We start from the raw sequence: 13,515 nt of genomic DNA on the forward strand, positions 1-13,515 counted from the left end.
CATATCTATTTGGAGTTGTTTGCAGTTGATTGGGACATCAATATTGCTGGCATCACCCACCTGTTTGTTCTGTCTTAACAATGACATTGTGTGAAGGGTACATTTCACTTCCACACTGGCCTGCAAGAGAATGCAAAGGGCAGCTCAATATACATAAGGGCAGGATTTTAAGCACACACCACCAAACCAATTGGCCTGTTTCGACAAGAAGAACCAATGCTATCAGACAGCTCTACTAGTTACTGGTTTATAGCAGAACGAGAAAGAAAAGCAGTCACTTGCTTTATAACTTCTGCATGACAGTGTCTTCCCACAGGATTCTCTCCCCCTCCCCAGCTCCTTGGCATGCACATATCAAAATCGCAAGCAAACACACGTATCAAACACACCTGTGGGTGTGAGGTTTTTGTGCGGCATTCAGCACAAAAACCATTGTGCCCTCAGCCATTCAGCAACCATATCCTAATGCAGCACTTTGAATTCATGAAAATACATTTTCAAGTCTCAGATTCACAAGGGCTGGGAGCCTATATAAAACCTTTGCAAAGTTATAGGTTTATATTTACCTGAAACATTCAGTGTTTTCCCTGCCCATCCTCTTCTTTGGCTTTGCACACGTCCTGGCTTGCACCTCCCTATTTACTTGGTACAGCTAAAGGGGCCATTCTGAGACTGCCAGCATGGTCTCTGGGGCATAGATTTCATGCTCAGCACTACTCAGTTTGCTATGTGATGGCCTTGCTGCAAACTTTGTCTTGATATTCAGCTATTTTAAAGACCTGATATTGCTCTGATTACCATATAAAAGAGATGCTGGAGGTTCGTAAACCTGAAATAGGATGAATTTGCCTGGCTCAATGAATGCTGCAGTTATGCAGATATCATCCCAAGGTGTTTCAAGGAATATGAAGGGCATGTTTTAACCTGCAGATCATTAGCATACTAGATATCAATACAGAAACTGAGTGGTAAGCTAATGTTATCCCTGTAACACTGAATTTAAAGTTCACATATAAGTTTTAAGGAGGGATGTCAATGAAGCACGTAAAGGTAGGAAGCAATGGAAATGGTAGGTAGGGCCTAAAGGTGCCAACTCCTAGGGACCAAGGCACTTTTGGCTCCCCTAATTTAGGGAGTTTGGCCCCTTCAATATTTAGATAATGTTGCACAGCATCACATTGGGGGGCCTGATCCTCTGGAGAAGCTAGCGCCTCTGCTATGGCCTCAGGCCCGGAAGTCAAATGTGGCCCTCCAGTCCTCTCTATCTGGTCCCCGGAACTCTTTCCAGGCCACACACCCTCCCAAGACACACCAATCACTGTCTCTGTTCCTCATCCTCTTTGAGTGTTTTTGCCTGGCTGGACTGTGCTCTTGAACTCTGCTTATGCCTCTTGTCTGAATGGAGGGAAGGAGGAGAGGCGTGCTGGTATCTGCATGGTAGCCTACTGTACAAAGGTAAAAGTCACCACCATTGTTCTGACCACTTTTACCTCTCGCCCTGCCCACCACCCAGGCACATAGTCTTCTGACTGAGAGAAGTTCCCCAAACCTGGTCTGAAGAAAGCTTCTCCTTAAAAAAATGAAGGGGTGCTAGTAAAATTTGAGTGATGGGAGAACAGGACATGACTGAACCCATCATTCAAAAAGTACATAAAAATTTCTCACTAAGCAAAGGTTTTGTGCAGTACGATCTTTCATACCCACAGCCCCAACTGCACTGTCAGAATCCAGCCGCAAGAAACACAGCTGCTACTTCAGACGTGGAAGCAAATTCTGCAGGGAACAATGATGTGCCATGCAGGAACAAGTAATTTACAGAATTGTATACATCCGGTCTGGAATCCCTGATACTTTAGTATGCTTTATTTACCATTCCACTTCAGGTGATGAAGGCTGCTGTAAAGAAGCTGCCCAGCTGTGCCAGCTGCTCGGGTGAAATCTTGCAAACTCATGTTGCACAGATGTTCCCCACCAATATCAAACTCCTGGAAAGGAATGCAGGTGGCATCGAGCTGGTTGGTGTCCAAAAGGTGCTGAAGCCATTCCCAGACCTGGTACTTTGTCCAGTATTGAGGGTGTATCTCATGCCACTGAGTTCCAAAGAAACTGCCTGATGCTGCAAGAAAAAACTCGAGTCATTTGCCTGATCACTGATCGTCAGCAAATAATGTAGGTAAAATGGCATTAGTATTATTTTATATACAGATTTCCTGCCTCCCCCCACCCCCGAACAGCACACAAGAGGAGGAGAAGGGACACTATTTGATCTGGCAAGCTGAGATGCATTTATCCCATTGAAATTAAAAGGCATGCCTTACTTAGCTCCATTCCTCTCAATGGGTCTGCTCTGAGTAAAATTTGTTTGGATGCAACTCAAACATTAAGCAGCAAATAATTAAACAGCAGAAGAAAGAATACTATAACTGATTAAGTAGCAACAAAAGCCAACAAAAGCAGCAAAAAAAGTATTTTTAGGTGGTAAAAATACAATAAAAGCAGAAGTCCCCAAAGGTCCTCTGAACAGCTTCCATCTAGTTACTATAAATCCACTGTGAAGTGAGTCCTAGGAAGGCAGCTCCATAATCTTAGTGCCACTGATGAAAAGGCCCTGTCCTAGGTAACTGCCCATTGTATGACAGAAGGTGAGAGAACAAGGCATCTGAGAGAGAGAGAAAACTTCAGGTGTTGATAACCTTGAGACCTTGCCAGATGTCTTTTTTTTAAAAAAAAATTGTGCTCATGGTGGTATATGGGCAGTTATATGCAATCTCACTTTCAATAATGTTTGCACCTACACAGGTTTGGGGGGCAGACACACTGCTTTGTTTCCAATCAGTACATGTCCCGTAACATCCTGCTGAAATCCTTTATCTTTTTGATACTACAGCTGTTATGGTGTAATTTTTATCCTGGGTGTGTGTGTGTGCCATAGTGCCATAGTGCCATAGTGCCATAGTGCCAGAGTGCCAGAGTGCCCCTCCAGATGGCAACAGTATAGTAAAGTTGGGGAAGCAATGCAGAACAACTAATAAAGTGGGGTTATGTGTGGATACTACAGTCTAAGTCTGCCACTAAGGCATGTTATTGAATCAATGACATATTTTGCAGAATACACTTGCAAAAAAAGCCCCTAGTCTTCAGATATTATGGACCGAAACCATTTAGGGCTTTCAAGGTCAAAGCTAACATTGAATTGGGCCCAGAAACCAACTGGAAGCCATTGTTGTATCACAATTGGTACTCCATGTCTACTAAGGACTGCCCCAGGCAAGATCTTGGTGTTCCAAAGCAGTTTTAGACTCTTAAGACTCCTCAAAGGCAGTCTCATGTAGACCACATTCCAGTAAAGTAATCTGGATGTCACTATAGCAATTAGGCAAGAATTACTGTGACGAGGCTGTTTGTATCCAAGAAAGTATGCAGTCGGCATTATCACTGGTAAAAAGCATTCTTGGCTGCTGCCACCCTCTCACAGCAGCACTAAATCCAAGAGGACATCCTATTGCAAATCTGAGTTCCAGGGTGGGTCGAACCCCATTCACAATAGACTGTGCACCTATTCCAGGCCCAGCCATATTTCCAGTCAACAGCGCATCCATCTTCTCTGGATTAGGGTTTGTTTGTTTTTCTACTGTCATCCACTTCATCATAGACCTCAGACACCCATTCACAACTTTTACTGCCTTCCTAGGATTAGATGGGAAGGAGAGATAAGAGTAGGGTGTTGTCAGTGTACTGATGACACCACACCCTGAATCTCCAGGCAACTCCACCCAGTGGTTTCATATAGATATTAATGGGCACCAAGATAGACCCTTGAACCACCCTGCAGGCTAAAGGCCATGAGATGGAGAAACCATCTCCTCCATCATTATTTGTGATCTATCCTCGAGGGATGACAGGAAAGGAGCAGTATACCCTCCACCCCAACCTTGAGAAGGCAATACCCCAGCAATAGAGAATCCTAAATTCATATATGGCTCAATATTACAGAGTGTCTACTCTCCAAGTCTCTCTAACCCAATTTTTTCCTCTGTTTTCAGTTCCAATGCAGGTGCAGAAAAGCTAGTCTAGATATCTGCTCTAGGGTTCATGAAAGGCTTTGGAAATTTGGAAACACTTTTGTTGTTCCTGTTGCTCTTGTTCTAAATACAAGCATTCTATCGGTGAAGCCAGAGATCTCAGATAGCATATTAGCGAACAAGACATACTGACTGACTTCCTCTTGACTTTGCAGCAGAAATGGCAGACACACACCTTTTGATAGCTATTGTTATTGATAGATTGAATCGGTTTTTACATCTATCTCAAGGAGATTTACAATAATGTCATGAAAAACACAGGGATATATATATATGTGATTTATCCATCCATTCATCAGCTTTTATTAATAAAAAGAGGAACTTTTCTGAAGTGCAAGACTGCTCCAAAGGGGCATTTCTTGGCAAGATCGTTTGGGCTAGCCAGTCAGTATTATGCATATTTTAGATCTGGTCTGACATTTGCAGAAATGTTTTCCCCTCCCCTGGATTTCAAGGCCAAACTCTAAGCTGCTTCTTAAATATCCAAATATTAATAAGTATACCAATACTGAACAAAACAATATCTGAAATATTGGGGTTTTTTATATTAAAAAAACAACCACCTGAAAAGTAAACAATACTGTGCAACAGCATATTTGTGTATGCACATGTATCTGGGCATGCAAGCTCACAGGGCTTGAAAGAATAAATATTAAACATCCCACTGTCAATTTGGAGTTAGTCTGTGTTTCTGAAATGTAGGCAAGCAGTCTCTCTCCCAGCAAGTCATCACTTAAAGCCTGCAATAGTATCTCAAAGTGGACAGACTACCAGAGGATTGAATTATTTAAAAACTGTGATGGTGGCCTCAGTTCTTTATTATGCAATAAAATAAGATAGTCAATATGTTCCCAGTTGTTGGGAAAATTGAAAGGAACTCAACACAGGAGCACGGAGACGTATACACTCAGAATGTATGTATTCTCTCTTCTTATTTACATTGTGTCTGGAGGATCACATTTGCAAGGGTTTTATTCTATACCACATTTTATATAAGGAGTAGTCTAGCTTCTCTAAATCTAAATAATGCATAGGTAGTGGCAGAACCAGGGGAGGTGGGATCAGGGTGGGAGGACAGAAGTGGGACAAAGTATATTTCTAGGTAGGCAAAACGTGTCCCATTTGCCCCATCTGGCAACACCCATGTGCATAACCAAATTGGTAAAAAAAAATGGACAAGCAAATGACTCTTTTTTTCTACACTTCATGTGATTTTTGAAGGAAGATCTGACTTGGGAACCTAGGTGTGTTTGCATTCAAAACTACAAGTGAATCTTAAGAAGTTTCAGAATCTGATATCCTTACTGAGAAATTCTGTTTTTGTCAGACAACTCAAAAAGTGGAACAACTGTGAAGCATCAATTTCAAGAGGAAACATTGCTGATAAAAGGAAAGTTGGCAATAAGAGTTTGTTATGAGGATTTTAAAATAAAATAACCAGAAATTCTTTTAGAGATAGTTTTTTAAAAAAATATTGGAGAAATATAATTGTATGGTGAATTGTCAGAAGAAAACTGACTAATAGTTACGTTATGTGACCAGGTTTAAAGGTAGTGTTGTGAGCTAGTGGTTAGAGTGTCAGACTAGTCCTGTTGGCCATGGTTCATGGTCCCTTGGGCCAGTCACTGCCTCTTATCCTAACCTACTTCACAGGGTTGTTGTGGGGATTAAATAAAAAGAGGGAGAACCATGTATGTTACCTTGAGTTGCTTGGAGAAAAAGGTGGGATATAAATGCAATAAATAAATGGATTATTTAGAGTTAAGGAAAACGTTTTAAAAGTTAAATCTACATGGATTCACAGCCTGAATATATTTCTATATACAGAAATTAAGGGGATAGATGATAGATAGATAGATAGATAGATAGATGATAGATAGATAGATAGATAGATAGATAGATAGATAGATGATAGATAGATACATAGATGATAGATAGATAGATAGATAGATAGATAGATAGATAGATAGATAGATGATAGATAGATGATAGATAGATAGATAGATAGATAGATAGATAGATAGATAGATAGATAGAGATAGATAGATGATAGATAGATAGATGATAGATAGATAGATAGATAGATGATAGATAGATAGATAGATAGATAGATAGATATAGATATAGATAGATAGATGATAGATAGATAGATAGATAGATAGATAGATAGATGATAGATATAGATAGATGATAGATAGATAGATAGATAGATAGATAGATAGATAGATAGATGGTAGATAGATAGATAGATGATAGATAGATAGATAGATAGATAGATAGATAGATAGATATAGATAGATGATAGATGATAGATAGATATCTCAAATAAACTTCATGAAAAAATGTATACCGTCAACAGCAGACTCAATGGAAACTGCTGTCTCCAACAAACACCTGAATATATTTCTACATACAGAAATTAGGGGCTTTTAGTCTAATTGCTTAGCATTTAATGACAGAAAGGCTTTAATGAGTCTGTCCTACATACGTGACCTATTTCAGAGCAAGTCTAGTGTAGATTTCAGTCCTGTGCCAAATGAAGAGGTTTATCTCACCCCAAATAACTTCTGGCCATAGGTGGCATCCTGAGTTTCAGTGCCAACAACCACCACTCAGTGTTAACTAAAACAGTCAGAATTGGAATGGAGAATTTCAAGTTGTAGAAATGATTTCTCCTGATGTCATGGCTAGATTAGAATGTGGTGTTTATTGGGGAGCAGTATGCATCATGGCTGCTGTTGACAGTACACTCCTTTGCAGGAAATTTATAATATTATATTATATTATATTATATTATATTATATTATATTATATTATATTATATTATATTATATATTATACTATATTATAGTTATTCTGTTCATTTACTCTGTTGTTCTTAATTGATGGATTTTTATCATTTACTTACTGTTTTTTGGTTTTTAATTTCTAAGCCACTTCTTAGATTCTTCCCCCCCAAAATGTTGTGATATATAGAGTATAATCATCATCTTCCAAATAAATAGCAGGAATAAATAGGGTATAATAAATTACCATAGAATATAAATTGCATTGGTTACACTGCATTCCATTTTGGTAGCGTGGAATTTTCTTGTTTTTTTTTTTAAGGAATACAGTAAAACTGTAATACAAACAATAATACTGCAGTAAAGTAGACTGGATAGTCCCCCCCCAAGTGGAATAAGGGCAAGATAAAGGTTTACAACTCCCAAGTCAATTCACAGATCACCACGGGTGAATTCTTCCTACCATGACATGTGGGGTATCCATCTGTCCAGGATGGCTGCTCGTGGAGAAGACTTGTGACTGAATTAAGACTCATTCTGCCAGTTCCTTCTAAAATCATGATCTGCAAATGAACCAAACAGCTGACTTAGCTCAAACTTCTTGCTCCACAAATACCAAGAATATCCCATCAAAAGCAAACAATGGCAAATACCACAGCCCAGGTTAGGAACAAGTTGCCACAACCCCTTTCTGGCTGAAATAAAACTTCCTACTGGCAAAACATTGCTGTGCCTGATTTTCATATGCATGAATCAAGTTTCTACAGCCACCCATCCATAAAAGAGTAAGCTGTAATAAGGAAGGAAGCAGAATTAAACAAAAAAACAAGACAGCAACCTACCTTTGCTTACGGTACTCCCATTTGAAAGACATTAAGGGGAAGAAAGAAAGAAAGAAAGAAAGAAAGAAAGAAAGAAAGCTGAATTTCCTCCCCCGATCTTTCTTTGAGTAGTAAAATGTATTTAGTGTTATTTGACGCTCCAAAACCTGAGTTTAAAAGCTTTATATACTATACTAAAACCATATTTTTCCTCAAATAAAGCACATGCTCCCTAAATTTGGATTGCTCCCTCAATTTGTGCAATAATTTCTTGATAACATTAAACATTAAAACATTGGAATAAAGGGCCATAAATACAGTAAGTTCTGAACAGCTGTGCACTCTTTTAAAAAAGTGTTTTAAAACTTATTTTCAGTCATATAGGCAGACATCTGGAATAAACAACATTTATATTATGTCAACATAAAATGCAGGCTAAAGATTAACCTTGATTAACAAATAGCCAACTAGACAGAAAGTTGGACCAAAGATAAGCAGAAAGACAATGTAAGAAAGTGTTCTAAATGTTATCACAATGTTTTACCTTGCTATGCTTAATAAACACTATTTGCTCTCAGACTGCTAACACACGCAAAACAGAAATGTAATGTTGTATATTTAGAGAGACATTTGATGTCAAGTATTACATGACTTTTTAAAAACGGAGAAGCCTGATTTAACAATAATGTGTGTGCATCTTCTCAATCCCAGACTCTAGGAAATACTTCAAAGATTTTTTGCATAAAAGGTATGCTTTTCATGGATACAACCCTGTGAATTATACTATAATCTATGAAAAACCTCCAGGCTTAACAACAGCTCCATAACATATGAATTAGAAAAGCACTCGGAGCCACACAGCACCAAACAACATTTACTATCCACTGCCAAATTCTTCTGCCAGAGTCTCATGGGAATACTAAATGCAATCATTCACTGGATCAGTCTAACAATACAGTATTTCAAAATGACATTGAAATAGATCTTAAGGCTTGCTTTCACCATTGATTCATATGAACTGTTAAACCAGCATCTGTTTCCCAAGTTTCCTTCAGGGAATCTAGAGATGGTTCTAAACAAGCTTCCATGCTTTATAGAATTACTGGTCTATTTCTTAAAATTTGTACATACAAGAAATAAGTAAAATAATCAAGCAAGTATTAGAAACTACCCCAGAACTGACCTTACTAAACATCTTCCAAGACAATAATGCCCACTTACACCACAAAGAACTCATAACCCACCTACTTTCAGCAGCCAGAAGCATCATAACCAGACACTGGAGAGACCTGTCAGGAGTAAGCATGGACCAATGGTACCAAATAGTATGGGAAACAGCCCTACTAGGAAAATTAACCAATAAACTGGAACTGACACGGGGACAAATAGAAGAAGACACCTTCACCCCGGTATGGCTCCCCTTTATCACATACACAGCCCAACAAGAAAACGACAAAAATCCACCAACAGCATACTAATCAATATGGCTAACCTGATCCAAAACACCCACCCACCCCACTCACACACGAAAACAAAGATCACCATAGCCAACCGCAAATGAATAACCTCACTCTAGGCCAACCCCAACCTCTCTCACCACCAAAGGAACACAAGCGAACAGCAAATAACCTGCAGAGGCAACGCTGACACCAAACCCTGCATATAGTAAGTAAAATAGAAACATCGCCACCCGACCCCACCCCCACCCATCTTGCCCCCCCTCCACCTATTTCCCCCTTTTCTACCTAATGTCTCAACAAATGAAACTGATTTGTAAAAATGTTACATGGAAAAAAATACGAGAGACATTGCAAACACTTTTGTAAATCAAGAAAATCTTTAATAATAATAATAATAAACTGGTCAAAAGTATTGTGGAGTTTTACTAACAAACACCCTTTGCGTTGGACAGGGGAAGGGTAATTTGGAGCCCTGGTACCTTCCCCTCACGACCTACCAGCCACCAACCTGGCATAGAGCTTCTCCTTCTGCCCAAACCTGTGGGTGGGTGTGCCACTGTTGACAAGCTGTATAAAGCCCCCAAACAGTGCTTTGGACGGGCAGGGAAATGGTGGGCCAGAACCAACTCAGGGTCCATTAGATCCTGAACCAGGCAGGCTGTTGTCACATGATAATACTGGTCCTGATCCAGTCCCAAAACTGCACCAGTTTCAGGTTGGTGTAGCAGTCTGTGTGTCCCCTGCCTTCTGCCCTGGCCACCATGCACGGCAGAGATGCAGATGTGATGGTCGTCCCAACTCTCTGTAAAGCCCCCTCCCTAGGCTGTGTTTTACTACTTCCAAAACCAGACCAGGGCCAAACTGAAAGCAAAATTCCGGTTTGAAACCCACAACATTATTTTGACATTGTCACACTGACCTTCCTTCTTTATATCTTTCCCTCCCTACTTTCTTGTCTTTTAGCTCATAAGCCTGAAGCCAGGGCCTGTCTCTCATTATTTTTGATTAATGTGAAATTCTGGGAAATAATAGTTCCCTGAAAATGGGACTAGAAATATAATCAACTAACTTGTTTCACAGCTAATGGCCCCAATCCAACCAATGTTAGTCATGAAGAGCAATGGGACTACAGTATATGGTGACTAGCACTTCAGTCCAAACCCTGGCTTAGCAGCCCTCCTGATCCTGCCAGGTGGGGCAGCTAGCTGCATTACATTCGAAAGTTCTTGGAAATAGCTATATCCACAGAAGAGAAGGCAAAGCCCAGCAAGAAGTTGCATAAGAATTGTTGGTTACTAATATCTTCACATGCATCAGGAAGATTTCAGGCATTGCATGGCAGGACAGAGTCTCAAACAAAGATGTGCTCCCCCAAGGACACATTCCCAGCATGTTCGCACTCCTGTCTTGGCAACTTCTAGCTGGCTTGGCCATGTCCACCGAATGGAAAATGGCAGGATCCCCAAGGATGTGTGCTCTATGAGGAGCTGGTTTGGGCACCAGGCACTCTGTGTGGGAATCCCTTGCAGATGACCACAGTGCCTGGAGACATACAGGTTGTGCGTCCATAGCAGTGACCAGAGGAGGAATGGCTGCTGGGTGGAGCACAGAGGAAGAAACGCCATGGTGTACCTGCAGCAGGACAACGGGACACCTTCAACTAACCCAGCTGCAACCAAACATGTTTCTCCTGAATTGGTGTCTACAGCCACAGCACACACTTTAACTCTCTAACAGATTAACCTCACCCCCCCCCAAAGGCACACTGCGTCCTGAGATAGATGGATGCCCATATCCCATGAAGACCTGTCATAAAATTTTCTACTTTTTAAGAAGCATTTCCAGTAGCCACAGTATTTCATTCAGCGTCTTAGACTACAACAATGCCCCTTAGCATTGTGCTAACATATATTCCTATGAATAATCAATTACCAGGCAACATTCGATACCTTGTTGTTAACATATGAAGACATCAACAACTCAGAACCAGGTTACCCAAGAGACCACTTTCCTCTGTACAGACCTGTAAGATCACTTAGATCATTTGGTGAAAATCTATTTGTGGTAGCGCACCCTACAGAATATTATAGGCTGGGGACCTGAAAACAGGCATTTCCTGCTGTTGCCCTTGTTTTGTGGAATAGCCTTCCCTCTGCCATACTCAAAGCAGCAAAAATCAGTTGCTTTAGATGTCTTGCAAAGACTTATCTTTTCGTCCAGGCTTTCCCTGACCCATAAGATTGGACCCTGATTTTTGTCTATTAATCCCCTTAATCTGCCTTATTTGCATTTACGTTTTTATACTGATTTATTGACTGTAGGCAGTATCTTTGTTTTTCATGGACATTGTTTTTGTATTGTACATAGTGTACACACTTAGAGATTTTAAGATTATGAAGCACTTTAGAAATGCATTGAAATAAATAAGTAATCCATAAGAAACACAAATATATTTCTCAGGCAATACACACACACATCAGTCGAACAGAAATTTCAGAATTCATAGGCCTAAGACTATTTACCGGTACATTTACCCAGAAATGCTGATCTGCTGAATGTTCTCTCCAAGGAAACACACCTGGCACTACCACCATCATTCTAGGCACAAGGCTAAGACCTTTTCTTTCCTCAGGTAGTGAAGATGGTGGTTCTCATCTTTTATTAGAGTGGGTAAGACCTGTGATTATTATGTTATTGGAGGAGCATTTTAGATAGTCTGGGCTGGATTCAACTAACCTGGTGCACTAGTGCAAATCAGTGCAAAGACTTATGTGGCATACTAGTGCAATGGGGTTTTCCTCCTCTCCTTCCACCCTGTGTGCTATCTATTACTCCCACAGGACAACCACCAGAACAGCATGCAGGGGAAGAGAGGGGAATTCATTCTGTTTGGCACTGACAGAACAGTCCAATTACAGCCACATTGAGTTCCACCCTTTGCATTATAGATTGTTTTCCATTTTCTGTTTCATTGTTTATATATGTTTAATTTACCCTGTTAACAAATGATGACAATGATGATGACGGATGGTACATTTGAAATCAATTACTCCTGTTTTGATTAGTGGCAATTTGGATCGTCTTGCTAAATCAGGACATGTGTAATACCAAAACACTGGGAATGTTATGTGGGGAACAATACTATCACAGTGCGGGGAGTGTACAAGGTTGACTCGTTCAACAACAGTAGTTTAGCTGTGATGGCCAATCTGTTCTGATTTGGGTGCTTGCACCACCAATTCCTGGTTTTAGAATAGAGATATTTGTGGGCTACCAATACTCTACTTTATGTTCCAACTTTGAAAGGTGTGGGCCAAGTGAATTATATCACCCTTGTGCAGGAATTTTAGCCATTTGCTGGTTTACACGCCACACTTTGAAAACTGTAGTCAGAATAACCTTTAGGGACTTGGGCAACGTTGAACAACTGATCACCCTACCAAAATGACCGCTCCCCACTTAAAACGGGGGGCGCCCTTTGCGTGGACGCGTGCAGCCCCTAGATCTGGAGCAGCTCCAACAGCAAAGGCTTGGCTTTGCCTTCCCTCAGGTGGGATACCTGGAGGTTTCCGCCTACCTCAGTCAGTTGTCCAATCCCACCTGGGGGAAGTGTTGCCAAGGAGACCAGGCCAGGTTGGGAAGGGATTACCTGCCCACACAATAGAGGGAGGATAACCCCAGCAGATGAAGATACAACAGAGGGAGAAATTCAATGTTCCATCACCACAAGCATTTCTGCTTGCCAAACACAGCAATCTCCCCTCTCCTTCCTCCATGCTGTTCTGGGGTTCTCCCAAACTCCCAGAGCAATTTTGTATGTCGGGGCAGGGGAAGCCCTGTTGCACTAGTGGAAGTCCTTGCACTGGCTTCCACAAGCACGTTGGCTTAGTTGAATTAATAAGGGCCTGGGTGAATGAAAATGTCTTAGCCTTACATGGTTTGGCAGCATTGCAGGCCTGGCAACCCCAACCATGGTCTGGCCTGGCCTTTGGTCGCTGGAGCTTCCCAGCCAGCTGAATATTCACCTCGCTGGCCAAGAATTGGACCCAAGCCTGCCTTCAGACTGGCCAATGGCAGGCAGACTTGTATGCAGGGCTTCCCTTGGGAACTGGCCTTCCCTCAGGTTCACTCCCAGAGCATTCATGACAGCCTGCCCTGGCCCAGAGCTCAATTCTTCTTAATTGAACCCAGCCCTGAGTCTTTTAGTTTTAGAAAATGCTAAGGAATAAGTGGTCTGCAATGTTTTCTTTTAATAAACTGTATGTGTAAATTATGTAAATATATTTTTGATGCCCTTGTAGTATTTTATTTTATGTCACAGCCTGAAAATCTGGAATAGCTCATGAACTCTAATTTGTTTTTGTAG

At 40.9% G+C, this 13,515-nt stretch overlaps 1 protein-coding gene across 1 annotated transcript in view; it reads right to left on the reverse strand.

Moving 5' to 3' along the window:
• The window catches only part of EHF (ETS homologous factor), a 48,408-nt gene that overhangs the window by 14,590 nt on the left and 20,303 nt on the right, over positions 1-13,515 (reverse strand). The window contains exons 2-4 of the mRNA XM_083753195.1: positions 7,332-7,431; positions 1,871-2,116; positions 61-120 (exon numbers count right to left, since the gene is read on the reverse strand). Coding sequence (XP_083609321.1) covers positions 61-120; positions 1,871-2,116; positions 7,332-7,428 — 403 coding nt within the window. The 5' untranslated portion in view covers positions 7,429-7,431. The remainder of the gene's footprint in view (positions 1-60; positions 121-1,870; positions 2,117-7,331; positions 7,432-13,515) is intronic.

The sequence above is a fragment of the Podarcis gaigeae genome (genome assembly GCF_964106915.1).
Source record: "Podarcis gaigeae genome assembly, chromosome: 1".
In the NCBI taxonomy this organism is placed as follows: Eukaryota; Metazoa; Chordata; class Lepidosauria; order Squamata; family Lacertidae; genus Podarcis; species Podarcis gaigeae.